This window comes from Embiotoca jacksoni, unplaced genomic scaffold, assembly GCF_022577435.1.
Source record: "Embiotoca jacksoni isolate LCO1_2020_lvr unplaced genomic scaffold, fEmbJac1.0.p SCAF_18, whole genome shotgun sequence".
NCBI lineage: Eukaryota > Metazoa > Chordata > Actinopteri > Embiotocidae > Embiotoca > Embiotoca jacksoni.
The window spans coordinates 9,102,856-9,123,462 of NW_027185318.1; the positions used below are offsets into that span (position 1 = coordinate 9,102,856).

At 41.5% G+C, this 20,607-nt stretch overlaps 1 protein-coding gene across 1 annotated transcript; it reads right to left on the reverse strand.

Annotated features, from left to right (window-relative positions):
* Window positions 1-707: 707 nt before the first annotated feature.
* On the reverse strand, window positions 708-20,374 carry LOC138200127 (nardilysin-like). The gene is made up of 32 exons (XM_069152602.1): window positions 20,314-20,374; window positions 19,447-19,693; window positions 18,681-18,927; window positions 18,049-18,130; window positions 16,815-16,968; window positions 16,391-16,464; window positions 16,132-16,227; window positions 15,823-15,945; window positions 14,096-14,153; window positions 13,280-13,353; window positions 12,912-12,981; window positions 12,576-12,653; window positions 11,400-11,520; window positions 10,273-10,331; window positions 9,814-9,868; window positions 9,608-9,712; window positions 8,959-9,082; window positions 8,549-8,635; window positions 6,740-6,859; window positions 6,546-6,597; window positions 6,054-6,204; window positions 5,764-5,891; window positions 5,407-5,569; window positions 5,168-5,199; window positions 4,746-4,884; window positions 4,538-4,585; window positions 4,398-4,450; window positions 3,630-3,713; window positions 3,310-3,400; window positions 2,962-3,078; window positions 2,785-2,874; window positions 708-2,654 (listed from the first exon to the last, which is right to left on the reverse strand). The coding sequence occupies exons 2-32, from the start codon at window positions 19,656-19,658 to the stop codon at window positions 2,433-2,435; spliced, it is 3,309 nt and encodes a 1,102-aa protein (XP_069008703.1). The 5' UTR covers window positions 19,659-19,693; window positions 20,314-20,374; the 3' UTR covers window positions 708-2,432.
* Window positions 20,375-20,607: the final 233 nt, after the last annotated feature.

A 20,607-nucleotide genomic window follows, 5' to 3' on the forward strand; every position in this document is an offset into this window, starting at 1 on the left:
TAATGTGCTTTCTCCCCCCTTTTTTTTTTTGCCCATCAAAGCTGCTGTATCTCTGTTTTGGTGTTATGTAGGACAAGTAGCCTATGCTTAATATCCTGTATCCTCCACAGAGGAGATTAATGCAGCTGATCTACCAAGGAGGCGCAGCTCAGATCACAAACTGAAAGCTAATTAGATCTGTTTGTCATCACTAAGGATGCTCTGTGGGCCTCTACACTGCAGGATGTTACTGTATACCCAGAACTTGTCAAATGAATTCCACATTGAGTCATTAAAGGGATTGCAGCAACAGCACCTTTCCCACAGGTACATTTTAATCTTAAGTGGGCCTCCTTTTATTTTCACCATATTTTGTACCGTTATTACAAAGAAGCACGTTATACTCTACGCGTACTTAACATAATTAACATTTTCTTCACGTAGTTCCGTTTCAGAATAATAAAGGAAACATTTGATTATAATTGGTGAATTAATGTGAACAGTATTTTACTGAACCCGACCACCAAAACCATGTTACCACTGTCATTTCAATGGGAGGACATCACGTACTATACAGTGCTGGAAGAGATTTTGACACTGTGGCCCTTACTGTTAACTCTACCGATAGCCCATTCTCACTGGTCTAATATTCAAATAAAAATTCTCAAAACAGGCTATGGTACTCTAGTTAACCGCCCGAGAGCAACTGACAGACAGACAAGGTTAGCTCGTGTAGCATCCCACTAAAAGGCCAGATTTTATTTAAGGTGTAAGTGGAGACCAAAAACAGGGCTAAAAGAATAATGAACGTCAAAGTCACACTTCCCAGGTGGCCAGAAACACAATTTGATGATTGATAATGTTATGCATGCTAAATAAGCATCCTATAAGTTCATTCTTTCAACTTTAAAAGGTGGTAGTGGTGTTGGGTTTACAGCTTGGGTTTCGTTGCCCCCAAGCAGACAAACTGCTGGTTTAACACCGCAGCTTACAATGATATTTTAGACGATAGTATTTTCCAGATTGCCGTGACCTTAACCCCATCCAACACCTTTGGGACGGGCTGGAACAGTGGCAGAAAGCCAGGCCTTCACATACCAGACCTCACTAGTACTCGAGCAGCCAAATGCTAAAATCTATAGTGTAGAAGCCCAAAAACCAGAATCGTGGAGTCTGGTACAGAAGCAAATTAATGGTTCATGGTTCAATAATGAGAAATCCAACAAATATGTAGTAAGGGTGAAATGAAAAGCTTATCCTGTTTAGGCGAACAAGCTATTTTGCTATCCATCTCGCATGTAGCACAGTTATATGTGAGGCTAATGCAGGTGAAGACTTTAATACAGTACGAGACGTCCCTGCGGGCACATTAGTCAATTCTGTTAACATGCTCTGCTGGGCCGTGCTCCCCATTAGTTTTTAATTACATTCAATAGTGCAAAGACTCACCATCCACAGGCCCCTATAAAATATCAACCTTCTCTTTGGGGTTAAAGCAGAGTCTGTGACAAATGTATAATTTTCATATAATTCATAGTATAAATTACACCGTACTGAGTCACCGGCGTGCAAACACTTGTGACCTTGCTGTTCGTCATACTGTCCGTCTGCTGAGTTTGTGTTGCTTAATGTGACTGCATGCCAAGAAAATTGCAGGTGTGTCAGTTAAGTTGGCATTTAAAGAAAAGTAAAATGTCAAAACACTTCATGCAAATTCCTTGTACTTTTACCACGAGCTGGCAGAAAAAAATGCACTACAAATTCTAATTAAACAGAATTTCCGTCAAATCATTTTCGTATACTTTCACTGCGAAGATTACTTAAATTCATTCACTCACCACTGACCGATTTATTTCTTTGCACATGTTCATTCCATGTCATGACTCAGGTCTCCTCAATAACAGCAGCAGCACACAATAAAATCCAGCACACAATCACTCAAATTCAAACATGTGGCATTCAAAAGGACTCTGCGTTTCTGCAGTTTTCACAGTTGATTTGTGTTTTTGAATGGCATTAAAAAAAAAGTCTGGCCACCAACTCAAACAGCAGAAAGTGCTGGGATTCAGTGTTGTAACATCAGCATAGCGAAGAACCAAATAAACAAGAACTTGATTCAAAGATTTTCAGGTCAATTTGGGGTGGAGAAAAAGAGAACGCTCCCACTCACCCGGTGTCTGAGGACATGAAATAACTGAGTGTGAGAAAGCAGAATAGACTATCACTTAGCTAAAATAAAACTCCCAGGCTTTTTGCTTATGCACACAGTGTTGGGTAAAACCTACAGCCGGGCCCCAGAGACAGAATCGAGGTCCAGAGAGGAGCCGCAGCCATTTCAACCTTCCTTCATCACATGTTAAGAGTCTGCATCTCTAATGAGGCAGAGTCCCTGAACGTGGCTCAGTGACAGGCAAAGCCCAGCCACCTGTCTGTATTACAGTGTGAGCATGAGTTTATTCGAGTATCTTGTGATAGGGGAAGAGGGGGAGGCCTTTGATGAAAGCAGGAATGTCCATGATGGCGACGGCGCCCGCCAACTTGGGCGAGGCAGGAAGAAAAGTGACCTTAGACACTTCGCCATAGGTAGAGCCACTTAAATCCCCTTTGCCTTCTTCTTCTTCTTGTTTTTTCCCACCACCCTCCTCATCATTTTCCTCAGCACCAAATCCCACCACCTTTAAGAGACAGGGAGGAGGTTATAGATAGTTTATACGTGAATAAAAGTACAGGGAAAAAAAGTGAATGAGAAAGCTAAACACCCTTTCCCTTTCCCTGCCAAACCTGAACATAAAAGGCATCGCTTACGTGCACGCTGAGTTTGCGGCTGCTTTGTCCTTGATGTTCTTGGAACCAGGAGACGAGCTCCGCTCTGGTCATCTGCTTCAGAGCCTCGATCTAAACACACAGGCGCAAATCAACAATAAGACAGGTGTCGTTCACTGACAATTTACAGTAATCTGGTTTAAATTGCGCTGTCCTTACCTCTCTGTTGAGCCTGTCGAACACGTATTGCTGAGTAACCACCTCGGCCCAGTTCCTGTCCACCTCCTCCCCGAGGTGCGTGTCCTCACACTTCTTCAGCTCCACTAAAGCGGTCACCTGTACGAAAGACACACGTACAGCACACAGTGTTTCTACACACTCTTCTTCTTCTTCCGAGGACTTTTCAAAAAACAATGTCCCAATACGTCGCACATGATGAGCAAATTTGTTCTAAAAGTCACTTTTGACTTTTCAAAAACTTTCTGGGTATGTATCGTTTGCTGTAACTTCTTTATGACAACAGGAAACTCACAACTACAAAATAATAATACAAACGCAGACACCAACCTGAGTATTAAACGCCTCCTCAGTCAGTGCATTGAGCTTCTCCCCGAATGAAGCCAAGAACTCTTCAATCTTTAACTCCACCAGCTCGGTGCTGAGAGAGATGAGAGGTAAGAGATATATTATAGGCTATGGGGCGTATTTGATTCCTTTAGTCATTTATCAGTTCCACTCGCTTCTCTTTCCAGGGCTACGTAGATAAATTGTAGCTTGGCTTTGGGTGAACAGTAAGATAGATTATACCTTGGTTTTGGGAAAGCGGTTAAGATAAATCGTATCTTGCTCCGGGCGAATTAAAGGTTACAATTGTGTTGCAGACTCACTTGAACTTGGTGGCCTGTGTTTCCACGGTGACAGAGAAACCCAGGATGCCCGAGGTGTTTCTGCACGTGGGGTAGACGTGGTATCTGCAGAGGGAGACATGAAAGGAGGCAGCAAGGATTAGAGAAAGACCAGACGAAATAAATTGATGAGAAACATTTGATTTGCACGCTGCTTTGAAGTCTTTAACAAAATCAGTTAAATTTGAAAAAGCATTGTTTCAGTGCAAATGGAGCTATTGTGCACAAGTTTAAACATTACTAACTCTCTTTACCAACTCTGTTAGCAAGATGGGCACAAGCTTGGCCTTTGGAAAGCACCAAAACAATACACAGTAAAGACACAGACATGTTTGATTTCCACATCAAATAACTTTACAGCAAAAAAAAAAAAAAAAGGTTGGAAAAAGAGAAAACTTGGCATATTGAACAGCAACAATGAAAAGGCGTGGTGAGTCACAGTTACTGGTGCTACAATAAATATGTACCTTTGTCTAATATGCACATAAATAGGTTATAATAAAGACGGTGATTATTGTTGATCAATATAGCACAATTTCTTTAAGCACCAATAACAAGTAAATTCTAACACTGTGGTTGAGGAAAACTATTGCAGGTACTATAATGTCTATGTACAGTATAAGTTTCAAGGTGGAAGCAAGTTTAAAAAGACTAAAAGCTCAATAGAAATATAGGGTGATTATTTTTTGGCAGAATTTTGATTTGAAGTAAAGCAAACATGTTACTGGAAACATCACAACAGAAACTCACCCCAGAGTCTCCTTGGTCCGGAGGAAATCAAAGCAGGGCTCCTCCATGTGCATCTGAACAACAACAACAACAACAACTCAAGTTAAAGATGGGAGGGATGACCAGGTGGACTGAGAGGACGAACATATTTAAATACTCACCACCAACAGTTCCATCAGTGTGTGCTCCCTTAAAGCCTTGGGGCCAGACTAGAAAAAAGAAAAAAAAAAAAATGGGAGTGAATCGGTGTACATTTAAAAAAAAAAAAAAAAAAAAAAAGACAACAAGATTTTTTTTTAATTTTTTTTTATGTACACCGATTCGCTCCCATTTTTTGGTTGATCATGCGTGTGGCAGGTGTGTGTGTACCTGGTAGTAAACAGTGACCTCAGAGTTGGCGTCTCCTTTATTGAGTGATTTGACTTTACAGATGTGGTGCTTCTGAGGAAGCTCGACCACTCTGAACATCACCGGCACCTCCACTGGCAGCTTGGAGAAATGCAACTTACTGCCAGAGCAGACGCAAAGAAGGAAGAGAGAGGAAGAAGGGAAGCAGAGACAGAGATTTAGGTCAGGAGGGAAGAAAGAGACAAAGACAAAAAAAGAGGAAGAAAGTTGGAATTGAGGGAATATATTCGAAAAAACTATTAATGAAAAAGTCAAAAGGGGAGTCACGGACTGAACAACTGAAGCTGATGCGAATTACTGTGTACCGTGGCAAACAAATCTATGTGATTGCCGAGTATTGGTGTTCTCATTAGGATGTGCATCGAGTGTAATAGCAGACTTACTCTGTGACATACTGCAGGAACTGCATCGAGTCCTGTGGAGGAAATACAATGAAGGCTAATGAATAGGGAGAGATAACAGAGTGAAAAGAGGGAATCAGCAAAAACACGAGGGCAATGTCAAACACACTCAGCCTCAATTGATGCAAGTGCAGATGTGAACATTTATCGATTCATCCTAATCGGCGAATATTATTGTCAAATCAGTCGCCTTGTCTGTGCACCGACTGCTGTCCACTCACCGCCCTGGTGAAGTTCCCTTGCACCAGTCCCTCGGTGTACAGCTCGGCCTTGAGGCTGCGGCTGAACTCCATCAGCTCCTCACTGGTCAAACCGGCGGTCAGAGCCTGGTACTTCTCCACCATGGACCAGCGAGAGTGCTCCAGCATCAGCAAACGCACGTCCCTGAGAAAAAAAACAAAAACAAAAAAGGAGAGGAGAGGAGAGGAGGACCAAAGCGAGGAGAGGATGAAGGGGAGGATTTTCTATTTAGGGCTGTCGCACATTTCACCACTAGAAGGCAACATAGACTTTGCGATGACTCGCATTGGCAAGATGGAACAGTCAGAAATAATGAAGACAGAGGGAAAACAACTCACTTGCCGAGTTTCTCAGGTTTAATGAGGATGTTGAAGTAGGTTTTTTTGAGCTGCTCGACAAACATGCTGAAGACATCAGGGGAGGCAGAGAAATCAGCCAGCTGGTAAATGATCAGGTAGAACAGCAACTGCAGGGAGAAATGTGGTCAACAAGTGAGCAATGAATCACTCAGAAGAACATTTGTATTAATCAGTGTGTGAGTTTATGCAATGGAAACTTAATACACACACATATCTGTATGTATGTATGTATGTATGAGTATGCAGTTACTCTGGATGAGTTCACTCACAGGCAGCTTGTGGTTGAATCCTTTAACCTTGATGACCAGGCCATGCTCTCCGGCAACCAGTTTGTACTCCAGCTGAGCCACTTCAGCCTCGTAGGCCGGCTCTGCCAGGTTGTAGCCAAGGATGTTAACCAGCAGGTCGAACAAGACCACACTGGACGGAAACAGGAAGGGGGAAAAAAAGAAAAGAGGAAAGTGAAATTAAGCGAGGGAGGCGGAGGTAGTAAAAGGATGAGAAGGAGAGGAAAGAGGAGGAGGAGGAGGAGGAGGAGGAGAAGAAACAACAAAAACAACAGGCAAGACGGAGTGGAAGAAGTAAGGCACCAGAAAGGAGCAAGAAGGAGGGTTAAAACGATGAAAAATTACAAAGACATAATTGGAGGCAGTGGGAGGGAGAGAAGAGATTAAAAACAGAGTGAGGGATAGCAGATGTTAAAAAAGGTAACAGCAGAACACACAGGACTTTCACAAGGTCAAATCTGAATTCAAACTTACTTCTTGGCAGATTGCTGGATTACGGGGGAGATTAGGTGGAATCTGATGTAGGCTGCAGGTGCAGAGGACAAATGGGTGTCAACACCTTCCAAATGATATCAAATGTCTTGATGGCAGCATCCTGCATGCAAATGTACACGCGCGCTCACACACACACACACACACACACACACACACACACACACACATTTTACCTTTTGGGATTTTGAACTTGTTGTCCTTTTTGTACCACAGGCAGCCTCTGTCGCTGTCGGCTATCCGGACTGGGAACTCGGTGTCGGTGCAGTCAGAGGGCTTCAGGGTGAAGTCAGTGGCTGAACAAATGCACATAAACAATAAATCATCTCGTTCCGCTTGGTACAATTTCATAAATAATGTGTGAGTTTCAACAATTCAATCTGTCCAGTTTGGGGATAAACATGCAGCAGCTTGTCACCACAGAGAGAGATGTTGCCCCCCCCTATAAATGATTCAGGAACCCTTGGGCCAATAAGTGAGGCCGCCAACATCCAGCAAAGTTGGTCGTGTGGGTTTGTTGCCTTCTAAGTTTGTAGGCAGAACACAATGCCAGGGTGCATCAGCCTTTAAAGGTTGGCCAGGATTGGACCAGAGATGTTTTGGTTTCCAATGTTTGAGTTAAAGTCTTGACCTTTATTTAATGTGCTGCTTTAAATCAATGCAATCTGCAACGGTAACGGGACTCACGTACCAATTTTTGTCAGCCAGCTGGAGTTGGCTTTTTATAGAGAATTTTAGCCACTCATATATTACAGGATCTAGTTCTGTGAAGACACATTGTGTAAAAACCACGTGAACTGCATTGCCAGCAGCCTTTATTGTATCTTTAAAAAAGAAATGCACTGCTTGTACATTGACATTATAGTCCGTTTACCAGTTTTCAGGACGACTGCAGCACGTGACAAAAAAAGTTACGGTAAGACTTTTATAGCTCAAGATGGAGCTGCGAAAAATCTGATGAAATGCCTCAACTGGCAGCACTTGAGTCTGCGTCAGGTGGATGTAACGGTGACAAATTTGAAAAAGAAAACAATCCGAGGGCGTGAATTTAGGAAGAATTGAGCTTCACAGACCTCTGCGGCCCGCTCCTCATGTTTGCTTAGAGCTACAGGCTTACAGCTACATTTGCCACATTTAGCATAATACACCTGAATCTCCATGAACAAGCAACTGGTGGTTGAGTTGCATTGTGGGTAATGCAGGCATCAGGTTTTAAAAAGAAAGAGACAACAGGTCTGTTTGTTTTTTTTAAACCATTGAGAATACCTAAGTGTTATACAAGCCCAATGCCAGCTGTTAAGCACCGATACTATTGCTTGTATTTAGCTGTAATTAAATTATTAACAGACACTTTCAAACTACTTAAATATCATTTTCTAAATGTCAGGCTGCAGCAAAAAAAAAAAAAGATTTGTATCTAAAACAGTGTTAAATACCTGGCTCACCATGCATGGACCTGTACCATCACACATCTATCTGCTAAGCAACATCTTTTTCTACTTCTGTTAAAGTGGAGACTGAACTAATGAAAGTCAGTGCACTTATAGTACAAAGTTTATCTCCACTCGATTTAAATTATGGGATAGCTAGAAACTTTGTTGGAAAACAGCATGTAACTGAAGCTGTAATTATTACAGCATCCTAAGCTGTAATAAATCCTGTCCAAACAGAGAGATACATGAGGAGGAGTTGACAAATTTGAGTTTGAATTACAACACCTCTGTTGGATCAGTGACCAACAAGGGAGTGTTACAAATAACAAAATACACTGACCAAAATGCACTTTCCCTCCAAGTTTGGTCAATATATCTGATTACTGCATTTGTTGGATGGATGGATGAATGGAAAAGTACAAACTGCTCGACCAAATCTTGTCCATGATCATCTTATTGGACACTTTTTAGATACTTGCACCAGTTCTCAGCCACACAAAAACACCTCTTTTTTTTTTGGCCTGCAGTGCACAAAGAACTTTATCCACCCACCGATGAACTTGTTCTCTTCAGGAAGGTGGAGGTCACTGTTCAGCTCCAGGTTTCCTGTCCACCGCTCCATCCACTCCTGCTGGATGTCTGTGTGAAGGTTAAACTTCTGTTAGCACAAAAGAAATATTTTCTGGTTCGATTCATGTTTTGAATTCAGTCACCTGAACACTTATTTGTGACAAAAATGTCTTGTACAGTTTCTGTTGTTTCTTTAATCTAAATTCTGTTCCGACACTATTGTTCGTCATCTAAAAGACAAAGATAAATGCTGGCATTTCTACTACTGGCTCTGCATTATATCAGGCTGAATATCACCACACAAGGGAAGAAAAAGACAATGTATTCACTGAATGCCTACATTGTAGGAAGGAACTGTTACACTGACAGTAAACAAACACAAACACACCCACCCTCAATGCTGTATTGTGTGCCAAACCACTTCTCCCTGAGGGGACACTGGCCCTCATGTTCTGGTGACAACAGCATCAGGTTGGCTTTCTCCGGGTTGAGGAGGGACAGAGCTGCACTGATCACCTACACACACAACACACGTGCACACACACACACACACACACACACACACACACACACACAGAGAGAGAGAAAGAACGAACGAAAGAAGGAAAGAAAGAAAGAGACACACACGACCAAATCAAAGTCAAGTTTGCAGCAAAGAGAGCGAGAGAGAGAGAGAGAGAGAGAGAGAGCATTTTCCCTTCTGTGTCTAAATCACTTGTTTATGCGAGAACAATTTTAGCTGTCAATCACAATAACCGGCAGAAAGGCTAAACGGAAGTTATTGTCGTCACAGAAAATATGCAAAGCCGCAATTAGACTGTAACTTTTGATGCAAAATAACATCCACCAATAGAAGACAAGACCACAACTCTAGCAAATAAATTGCTCTTACTATAAAGGCGTTAGCTTCAAAATCATTATCACATCAGAAAGAAAAAAACCTGACCTGTTTCATTCACATCTTTATATAAAAAAGGAGATGCAAGATTTTAGATTGAAACCCTGAAAGAGGTTCACTCCCAGAACGACTGAACTACTTACTTCTGGACTGAACTCAAACATCAGCTGATCTCCTGTCAGGAAGTCTTCTTTGGGGAACAGCTGCATGTTTTCACAAATGTCCTCTACGTACTCTATAGGGTCAATCTAACAAAAAACAAACATAGGTTTCCATTACAGTCTCACAATAATATTTTTTGTTTCAAAATGCACCTAACACAGCAGGTTATGGAAGTTCACATTCTTACCTGCTCCTGATAGTGAAACTCATTGGCTTCAATCCTCTGAATCTCTTCGTATAGTCTGGATGCAATAAAAAACAGACAGAATTAAAAACTTTAGTCATCTCAGACAACAGCTCAGATGTCAAACACCAAAGCTCCTTAAGAATTAAGGAAGATAACAAAAACTAAAATGTTGAAGTCATAAATATATGATTTGATTGATTTAGACTTTATTAATCCCACAGTGGGGAAATTTAGTCGTATACATGAACAAACAGCCAACCTGTCAGTATATCATATCATGCAGTATTTACTACCTCCTTAGACAAAATATACAAGTTGTTTTTGATTTTTTTTTTTTTTTTAACTGCCTCTTTGTAAGTACATCATCTTTGTTTTGTTGTTTGGTGAGACTCTGTGTGTGTGTGTGTGTGTGTGTGTGTGTGTGTGTGTGTGTGTGTGTGTGTGTGTGTGTAAAAGTGCCTTTGCTGAGGTCCAAGTGTCTGCAACATCTTCAGGTATTGGAACACGAGGTGAATCACCTGTTAAAAAAAAACACAGACACGCCTATTATACATAAATCGAATAAACCATGGCCACATTTCTCTTTGTTCCCAATTTTTTTAAAGGTTCAGACACGCAAACAAAAAGTCATAGAGTAACAGTAAGTTCAGGATTATTAACTGTGAACAAAAGATCCTCAGTTGTATGGAGTCACAGGAGTAACATAAAAAATAACAAAAATAAATGCACAGATTTAGAGAAAATAAATGCGGAAATATCAAGAGGAATATGAAATGGGGGAATTTTTGGGATTTGGGTTGAAATTTGGGAACCCTGACAAGTCCATTTAAAAGTATGTAATATGTCAAAATGCAAAGGTCCCAATCACCATACCCTTGGGAGAGTGGTTTGGTTAGACAGCCTAAACAGAGTGCACTTGTGTCAGGCGTGGGCTCCACCGATGCCCCCGACTCCTGGTTCTCAAGTACCAGGGACACAAACCAAGTTGTTCGGTGGACGGCCATTTGAGACATTTATTCCACTCAAGGTGTCCTTTGGGAACATTTTTGTCACTAAAGTTGAAACCTGGTCATTCACGAATATTTGGGAATGGCCAACCCTGGTTTCCCAAATATCACCTTGACTGTCAGAAAAGTTCCCATTTGTCAGGGAGTTTTATTTGGGAACTTTTCTGCCACTCAAGTTGACAATTGGGAACTTGTGAAGCGAGGTTGTTTTTTTGTGGTTGTCTGCAGCAGTTTCATATTTCATTAGGCCCCTAAGAGTGGGAAATAGTTGTCCTGTTGAATAATCACCCACTGTGTCTGTGGTTAATGCGGGAGTTGTCATAACAACTGATAACATTGATTTCTGCCTTGAAATTACCTGTTGTATTAGTGAAAACAACAGAAACAGACCAGCTGGGTCCTGCTTCCAGTTTCTGTTGTGGGTCTGCTACCAAATCCTATCACTGAGCAGCATTTCAATAATTCAATGTCTACATCATACAAACAAATACGAATTCGAGCCCAAGTCTCAGTGTTTCCATTTATCCAGAATAAAAAGAAAATAAAAGAAGTGAAACGTTAAAAATAATTTCTATTTACCTGGTAGAAGTTTTGGAAACCCTCGTCAGTGAGAGTGATGGAGATTGAGAAGATGGAGTAGGTGGTGTTTTGATCAAAGCCAGTTTCACTGTTTCCTCCAAACAAAGCCAGGGCCCAACACCTATATGAACACACGAACACACACACACACACCAGTTCATCAACACTGTTGGGGCAGTGAGCTGAGATTTAAAATAAAATTTAAAAAAATAAAGACCCGACATCATGTCTCATTCTATTACTTGTTTGTTCTTCCTTACAGGAAGCTTTTCATTCCGTTGTAAATGAAAAACAACTTCCAAACACTTGAAACTTAGTGGAGTTGTGTTATTCTTCAAAGTAGACTTGTCTGCATTTATTTGTATGAAGACATGTTCTGCTTGTGTGAGCAGGCTGGTTTGAAAAGCCTGCAGTAGATTAATAGTGATGACACCAAGCGGGGAAAAGAACTGAAACCAGAGGGAGAAAAAAGTACGCATATAAATTCGAAAAAATATTGAGGATATACCTTTTAAACTGGCCTCTGTGGTGAAATATTTGTATGGATTTGTCCGTGTACAAAAATCTGCAAAAACACTGGAGTGAAGCATCTGATCAGTTGTGTCCTAAATAGTGTGTGACAGACACAGAGACGGAGAGACCATTCCCCAATTTCACAGAGGGGCACAAAAACTGTCCAATTTCAAACCAGCCTCTTGGCCCTTGATGTCGGGATTGTCTAAACTCAATAAAAAAACAACCACTCTACTGCTTCTGCAGTTTGTTTCGACTGGGAATTGTGAGTGAGTGCACATATTTTGTTGCTGTCATTTATGAACAGCACACACAGTAAATAGGAATATTCTGGCAGACGTTTCGAGTGGTGCCGATGGTAAAGGGACCGCTGGATGGGCTCTTTGTATTGTGGGACCACACAAGGTTTGGCAAATCACTTTGGCACTTAGCAACAAGAGGCTGAAATGCTCTTGTACCACCACAGCCAGCGATGAGACTGTATGAATCACATTGTCAAGAGGGTGGGCAAAGTGTAGAGTTTGAAGATTGGGCTCAAACACTCAGGCCTTGCTCAGAGCAAGAAAAAAGCTCATGTATACCCAGCAAATTGAAGAGCTTTTAATTGGGTTTTGGAGTGCCCTCAAATCAGAAAAACAAACAGACAAAGGCAATAACACTCACTTCTTCCTAAGCACTGAGAGGATGCTTCCCGTGCCTTCATGGCCAATCAGCCAAGAGATGTAGTGGAGAGGCTTCACTCTGCAAACAGGAGGGAAGAACATGAAAAGGAGAAACAAAACACATTGATGCAATCTTTTGGCTGGTCTAATTCTATGTTTATATGAAGAAGCATCACTCTGTAGGAAGGAGGCAGGGCCACGGGAAAAAAAAAGACAAACAAACACATTTGATGCAATTTTGTTTCAAGTGAGGAGAAAGCGTGGTCTGTTGTGTATGTTGTGTAATTCATTTATGTGCCTCGTAACATGGGCTATGTATCTTGTGCAAGTAGCTCACCTGTAGTGTTCCTCCTGAGGGGGAAGAGCCCAGGTGATATTCAGAGCATGAACTTTCCTGACAGGAACGACTGCAAATGCACATAAACACAGTTAGAGAAACCCCATCCCTGAGAAACTTGTTGCTGCTTCATCGGTGTGCATCTCAGATTGTTCTTATGAATGTTTTTTCAAGGACTGAAGAGGTCAAGGTATCTAGTTATCGACAAGAAAAAAAAAGAAAAGATGAGAAGAAAGTCTAAAAAGTAAATAGGTTTTCAGCTTTGCTGTGCTTTAAATCATCTCACTATACCCCTCAGATGTATTTACAGGTTTTGAACTGCAGTGCACCAGATGTGTTCGGGCATATGCAGTAGGGTAGATCATTACCTCTGTAGAGCTTGCTGAAAGCTGGCGTGTCAAAGGGATCCAGCATATCAGAGAAATCTGGTTTGGGCAGGTCACTGTAGACATAAAACCAGAATTATGAGAATTACCATGTGTGAATAAGTCACCACATGGCACCAAGCATGAATTCTTTAGCATAATTGTAAAAACGTTTATGGGTTAAAAGAAAAAAAAGAAAAAACAACAACAGAGCAAACACCTTTTCACCTGCAACTCAACTGAATATTTTTAGGAGTTGTACCCGCAAAAAGATTCAAAAGAAATTTTGAGGATGTCTGTCTCTTAATTATTGTTTACATTTCACAGAAATAGCACATTGAGGCAAATATCCAAAATGATTTCACTTATTTTAAGCTTGATGAAAATGACTTCAGTGCCTCTAAAGGTGCTGAAACCACTAAAGATGATTTTATAAGCAAAGGTGTGAGAAATGTCACCTGCTCATATTGCAAAATGAAAATATTTTTAATTGAAGTGAAACCCAGAAAGCTGGACGTTTTTTTATGTAACAGTGACATGCGTGTTGATTCTCTAAAAAAATACCGCAATGACTCATAAAAGCAAGCGGAAGTTCAGGTCTCGAAATAAAACACTAATTCAGCTCAACTTTAGGGAGAAATGATCTCCTTAAGGTGTGTCGTGTTAAAAAAGAAAGAAAAAAAAATGTCTGAGATGTAGAGAGGAGAGACAGATATGGAGGAAGGCTTGACATTTGCATTTGAGCAAAGGATATTGAGACTCAATATATAACGCCAGCCCCTCATCACAGTGACTGAGAGCCTCTTTTCCAATACTCACTTGTTAGGCACCTTGCTGAAGATCTCTCTCACCCACTCCTCCAGAGTGTCCAGCTTCTCTAAAAGGACAGACCGAGTGAAGGAGAATAAATTAGAGCTGGAGTGCGTCTCAATAATTACTGGCAGAAAACTCATAATTCTGGGGTTGGGGGAGAATTGCAGTGCAATGCAGAATGCTTGTTTCAAAGCAACTCTAGTGCTTTTTGTATTTTGGCCTTAAAGACCCAGTCAATACAGTGTTTTACCCGATAGATTTGCATGTGTTACTATGATGTTAAAATATAGATGGAAAATCAGCCCTTTGTGCGTTTCTAACTCGGTATTAGTTTAAATTTTACACACTGCCATAAATAAACATAAAACTGCATTAAAAACCATTACATTAATGTGAAATAAATGCAGCTTTTGTATCATGTTAGCCTGCGTGTATATAAAACATTTATTTTTTTTAAAAATCGGTCAAATTCTAGACCTGTTTTTACTATTGAGGTGGTAACTATTTTTGTTTACATGCATTAGGCATTTGTTCTGCATTAACAATGCAAAGTGTTGCATGATATTCTGTAATTCAAAATCTAATTGGAAACACAGCTCGTCTTTGCCATGCAGGATTCAAAATGACGCATACATATTTTATTACAGCATTGTAATCTTATGATATCTTTATATATTTATCTTTCTGATAAAATAACAGTTATTGACTATACCTAAATAAAACAATGTGACGTAACATCCAGGCTAGTTTGTTTGGCCGTGCTGTGGAAACAGAAGTTTCTCTGTTTGACACAGGAGCAGCTAAAAGCAGGTTTTTCTGCCAACACTGATCAATAACTCGCGCCATTTGTCACTAAAATGCATTTCAGTCAGCACAGGTTCCAACTAAATTAACATCAACTGGAATCTTAAGGGATCTTTTTTACATCTGGCACAAAGCAGCACCACGCAATGTAATCCAAGTATATTTGCAACTTTCAGACTGACACAGTTGTCCTTTTCCTAACCAGCGCACTTGTTGATTAAATATGAACTTGTACCCAGCTGGCCGCTCACGGGTGTGTTGGTCATAAAATGAGGTGTGCTCAGGTGCATTGCTGTCTTTATTATAAGATCTCGTGTTACAGGAAACATTTAAATGTAATCGTTTTTCATTTTCCTTATTCTTTGGTGTTTCAGCGCTTTATCATTTTCTGGCTAAAACGCTGGTTATATAATTTTGTTGTTGTTTCACTGCAATTACTGATCACTGTGACTCCTTCGTATCACTTTGCACAGGCAGATTTTTTTGGGAGAATATACTTTTTAATCAAGTACCAGAGGTTGCAGCAAGAAAGAATCAGACCAATACAGAGAGCTGTTTTTATGAGGATGAGGTTTCTCAACAGGAAAAATGCCAACCCTTGTCATCATTTTACTTGTAGGCTGCAGTTAATTAGCTGTGTGATATTCTGTGAAACCCAGAAACCGTGTTAAGATATTTTGTATCTGACTTTGTTTTGAGTAATACAGCAATTTGAGTTGATTTGGAAATGATTATTTACAGTCGGCTGAACATGGATGAAGTGGATCCTTATTAGAGCTAATGACAGTCGGAATTTTGGATTAATCTACAGATTGCTTTTTCAATGAGTCAGTTCATTTTGGTGCATTAAATGATTGAAATCAATTACATTCATGTCAATCTAGTGGACTACTTCTTGGTGTGTAATAAACTGGAGAGATTTTCCTGACCTTTTGACTGCACAGCCAGAGTCATATAGTGGGCAGAGTAGTGTTTCTTCCAGAAGGCACGCAGCCGCTTATAGACATTGATCTTCTTCTTTTTTGGCTCCTGCTTCAGTGTCTGCGCATTCCCTGGTGTTGCCACAAGTGATCAATCAATTCAGCACAATTAGAAAACATGATAGAAAAAAAGGGTTTAGAAATTCAAGGATATCAGCAAAGAAAAGTAACTTCAACTTCTTGTTTGTTATTGCTGAACATACCCCAAGGAGGCCCTGTGTGTATTATCTGTCCCAGCGGTTGTGTTTACCAACTCACCCCAGCAGAACTTGCCCATAGGGTGTCCAGGTTTGGCCAGACTGCCAAACAGCATCTCCTTCCTGTGGGAGTCAGACGGCTTAGCCAGCTGGTACTCTGACCGACAAAAGGAGAGAAGAGGAAACGGTAAGATGGCAGAAAAAGAGCTGCGTGAGGAGAACACAGCCATGTAGCTGATAAAACGTCCAACTCCAAACAAAACAGCTAATATTCAATTTTCTAGAATAGAGGAGTGATGCACAGAGGCACAGAGACCCACCGCTGTCAACGGCCTCCACCTCCCTGTCAATGGCGTCTCGGATCATCAGGGGGCAGATGAAGAACTGAGCCCACCTAAGAGGGCGACAGACCATAATCAGAGGCCACATACGGGCCAGACGGATGGACGCGACACAGACCAGACAAAAGCCATCAGATGTCCTGATACACATCACAGACAGCAGCAGAATGGGGACTGACTGAGTCTGTGATATTTGTCAGTCTGCCAGTTCACATTATGAACACAGTTACACCATAATCTACATCAGAGCCGGAGACAGGAATATGATTTCAACTGTTTTGCAACTGTAATCACTTTTATTATTCTTCAATTCATATCAAATACTTTATGTACCCATAGCATTTATACAGGGACACAAATTGTTCAGTAAACTGATATCACAGCCATATTGCACCTTCCTCACCTGTCAAGAGCTTCTTTGAAGCTTTTTCTCTGGACGTCAAACTGGAAGATGGTCCTTTCACAGTCGGTGGAGGCGTTGTCGCTCCCACCATGCTTCTTGAGAAAAGAATCAAAGCCGTTTTCTGAGGGGTACTTCTCGCTGCCCATGAACACCACTGGGAAAACAGGAGGAAGAGGAAGAGAAGAGGAAGAGGAAGAGAAGAGAAGAGAAGAGAAGAGAAGAGAAGAGAAGAGAAGAGAAGAGAAGAGAAGAGAAGAGAAGAGAAGAGAAGAGAAGAGAAGAGAAGAGAAGTGTCTTGCATCTGTGGTTTTCTTATTTAAGTGGACAACGAGCCAGGCACAGACAGTACGGCATCATATTTCTAGCTCAGCCATGATAGAATTTGATAGCCTGCTCTCAAACATAGCCATACACATAACTCTTACTAGTGCTGCAAACACTTGGCGACAGTTTTAATGGCAGACGATAAAAGGATGAGCAAGGGTTTCCTTTCAGACTGATCATTTAGGAGCAATGCTCGAGACAGATATAACAATTTCTCTACTGATAGTAGCATCAATGGAGTTGACTGCCATTCAGAAGATATGTGGCACTTTGTGCAAGTCTGACTTTTCTTCTTTTTTTTTTTTTGACTGGAAAATCTCTTGCTGTCTTCCACAAACTGAAGGCATTGAGTTGCTGTTAGGACGAAACAAGTCTGAATTACCAACCAGGCAAAGTGGGCCCTAACAGCTTCAGGTTTAATGTATCTCATTTGGTTCGTAGTAAACTGATTGTTTGCTCTAATTTCCCAAAGTCCTGCATCAATTTCGTCATCCTAAACAGGGATCCTAAATTCAAAATCAAAGTTTTGTGACATTTTACGTGCCTATTTGTAGAAATAAGATTTAAATATAGTGAAAACAAAAGTTGTAAATGAAGTTCAACAAACTTTACTGGAAAGGCTCCTTGTTTACAGCATCTAGAGATTCATTATAACGTGGAAAAGTGGGTCAAAAGGAGCCATAAAGCTCATTTTTGCCCTGTGGCCCCACAGTGGGTTAATCTGGCGCGAGGAGAGGGATATTCTGGGAAATGTCACACATGATATTGAACTTGACGGAACAGGCTATGAGGGCAGGCAAAGCGATGAAAACAAACTGCACCTGGAATGCATTGAACATTGAAAGAAGTAGCTGGAAAAAACCACTGAATACTTTTCTAAAGAAATAACGATAATAGATGTATCACTCACTGTGCTCCAGAAAGTGAGCGAGGCCGGGGAGATCAGTGGGATCACTGAAGCTTCCCACACCAACACACAGCGCTGCTGCAGACTGAAACACAGGACAGCAAGTCATCTTTTGAACCTGGCAGTGCACTTCAAGCATAAGTTTGATGACAGTCTGTCTTTATTACTGTCAACAACACCCAAAAGACCACAAAAAAAAGAAAGAAAACAATTTGGGGCATTTCTAAATACAGCACCAAATCCGTGACACAACTTATTTTTAAGTAACGTGCTGAAAGAGTATAACTTATGATCCATTTTTTAAAGATTTAGATGTTCTATAAGAACAAACAGGAATGGAAGGAAGGGATACAGAGAGGTTAGAGAATTTAGAAACTTTTGAGACTTTTGTATTTTCTAACAATAACCTTATGCCTTAAGTAGCTGAAGTGATGTAAACATAGACATTTCAAGTAAAGATGTGTTTAAAGGGAGTCCATTTAAAAAGCTCTCGATTTGTGTTGTCCTGTATTTCATTTGTGGCTTATCTTGGTTTCAACCTGACTCAAGTACTTTTTCTTCCTCTAAGATATTCAACAACAGTAAACTTTGCTAAAACCTAAATGGGGCTCTACATTAAAACTTCCCTCCAGTACCTGTTTCTCTGCATTTCCTTTCTTCTTCTTCCCCTCTTTGTCCTCGTCGTCATCATCATCATCCTCACTGCACTTGTCCTCGTCGTCTTCCTCAGACTCGTCCTCCATTTCGTCTCCAGATTCGTCGTCCTCCTCTTCTTCTTCCTCGCCTTCATCTTCTCCGTCCTCCTCCTCATCCTCCGATGCTGCTGGTCCGCTGTAGTCTGAAATGAGCAGAGCTCGCAGCCCGTTGTCCAACACGATGTATCTGAAGAGAGTAAAGTCAAAGGTGAAACAGCACGGGGAGCTTTGAGAAACAGTGTTTTGCAGCTTTCATTGCATTTTGTCTTCTTTTGGTAAATCAAATATCACTTTGCAGACTGCATCCTCTGCCCCTTGAGCCGCTTTTGTTTTTAGCTTTTTCACAGCAAATTTTCTGTCTTTGGCCCACGGAGGCCTGAGGCACTGGTGAGCGCTTAAAGCATGAAATTGTCCCATCAGACTACAATAATTCAGTATGTTCCAGCAGGAAAAGAGGCTCAATATCAATTCTAGATGTGGGTTAGTGGATCTAGGTCATTTTCTCAGCACTTTCACATTCATGAATGCAGAAAATAGCATCCAAAGATGTATTTCATTGCTTGACAATAACTGAGAAATAGCCACAAAAAAAAAAAAAAGATTAATCACGTAAACACTCTACAGTTCAATGCAAAATTAAAGTACTCGAGAACATCTGAAAGCTTGCATTTAAGTTGTGCTTTGGAAGAGTTGTTTTTTGTTTTACCTGTACTTTTTCGGGTCACTGGGTGACTTGATGATCTCGCAGTCTCCAACATTGTCCTCTACTCCTCCTTCTCCTCCTCCTCTTCCCGAGTCCCCCGCCGCCCGGCTCTCCTCCCGGGACACCGGCTCTGTATCTTCCGCTGAGGTTTCCCCTTGGCCCGAGCACGAAGAGTCGCACGCCGGGGCGTTTCTTGACTTGTTTGTTTGCGGCATCCTCGGCGGAGATGATGACACTTTGGCACTGCGGGCTGACAGCAAGGCGCGGCCATAAACGACAGGACAGCTCACTGTCAGCGGTAATTTACTCCACAGTGCGGCAACAGCACACCGTGTCAACCCGAACAGAGCTATGATGAACTGACAGACGAGGAGGGCAAAATGAAAGCTCTGGACCCAGGGGGGGCCAAAAACAACCCAGATGAACCAAGACTCTCTGTGTCACGGGCTTATAGGTTTGAACCCGTGCTGTCACACAAATACACGTATAGATATATATATATATACACACAGACACACACACACACGCACGCACGCACCAGCCAGCGCCCACAATACAGCTATTCACACAGGCTGTCTGGTGGTTTCGCCCTATTCAAAAGGGATGTCAGCTAAAATTCGACCCAGCCTGACCACCCCAAAACCAAAACCTGAATCTCTCCTCTGCACAAGTACAGCAACACAGGCCACCGAGTCTTCAAAAGCAGCCAGGAAGAAATGAAAACACAGAAGAAAAAAAAAAAAAAAAAGATAACTGGGTTCTACAGACTGCTGATATGTAATGTCAACGTGTTTAGCGGGTTCAGTTAGAGGTTTGTTTGAAGGAAAAGCTCAACCGAAGCTTATAAACCCGACAACAATGCATCCATACCTTGCTTTCCTGCAGACAGCAGAGCGGCCTCCGCGTACGAGAGCGTCTCCCCCAACAAGGAGCGCAGTGATTGGCTGAGAGGATGGCGCGCCGTATCATGCCGTGCGCCAATTGGCTTTGCAAGACGAAAAGGCGTGGCTTGTGTGTTAACACGTGTGCGCCGTGGAGTCAGGAGCGGTTTCTTTGTGATAAGCTAAAGGGACGAGACAGGCAGCGACAAGTAGCCACCTGGGTGCAACCAGCTGCTAGCCATCTGTTTATGATTATGACCGCTAGATCGAAAATGTCCAATCG

What these genes read in the sequence shown, in the direction of transcription:
- LOC138200127 (XM_069152602.1), bottom strand. Translation starts at nt 19,658, where the DNA reads ATGCCGCAAACAAACAAGTCAAGAAACGCCCCGGCGTGCGACTCTTCG. An exon ending in TTCCTGCAGTATGTCACAGA is followed by an intron (nt 4,885 to 5,167) that starts GTAAGTCTGCTA and finishes CTGCTCTGGCAG; the next exon opens with TAAGTTGCATTTCTCCAAGC. An exon ending in AGGAGGCGTTTAATACTCAG is followed by an intron (nt 3,079 to 3,309) that starts GTTGGTGTCTGC and finishes TCTTTCGTACAG; the next exon opens with GTGACCGCTTTAGTGGAGCT.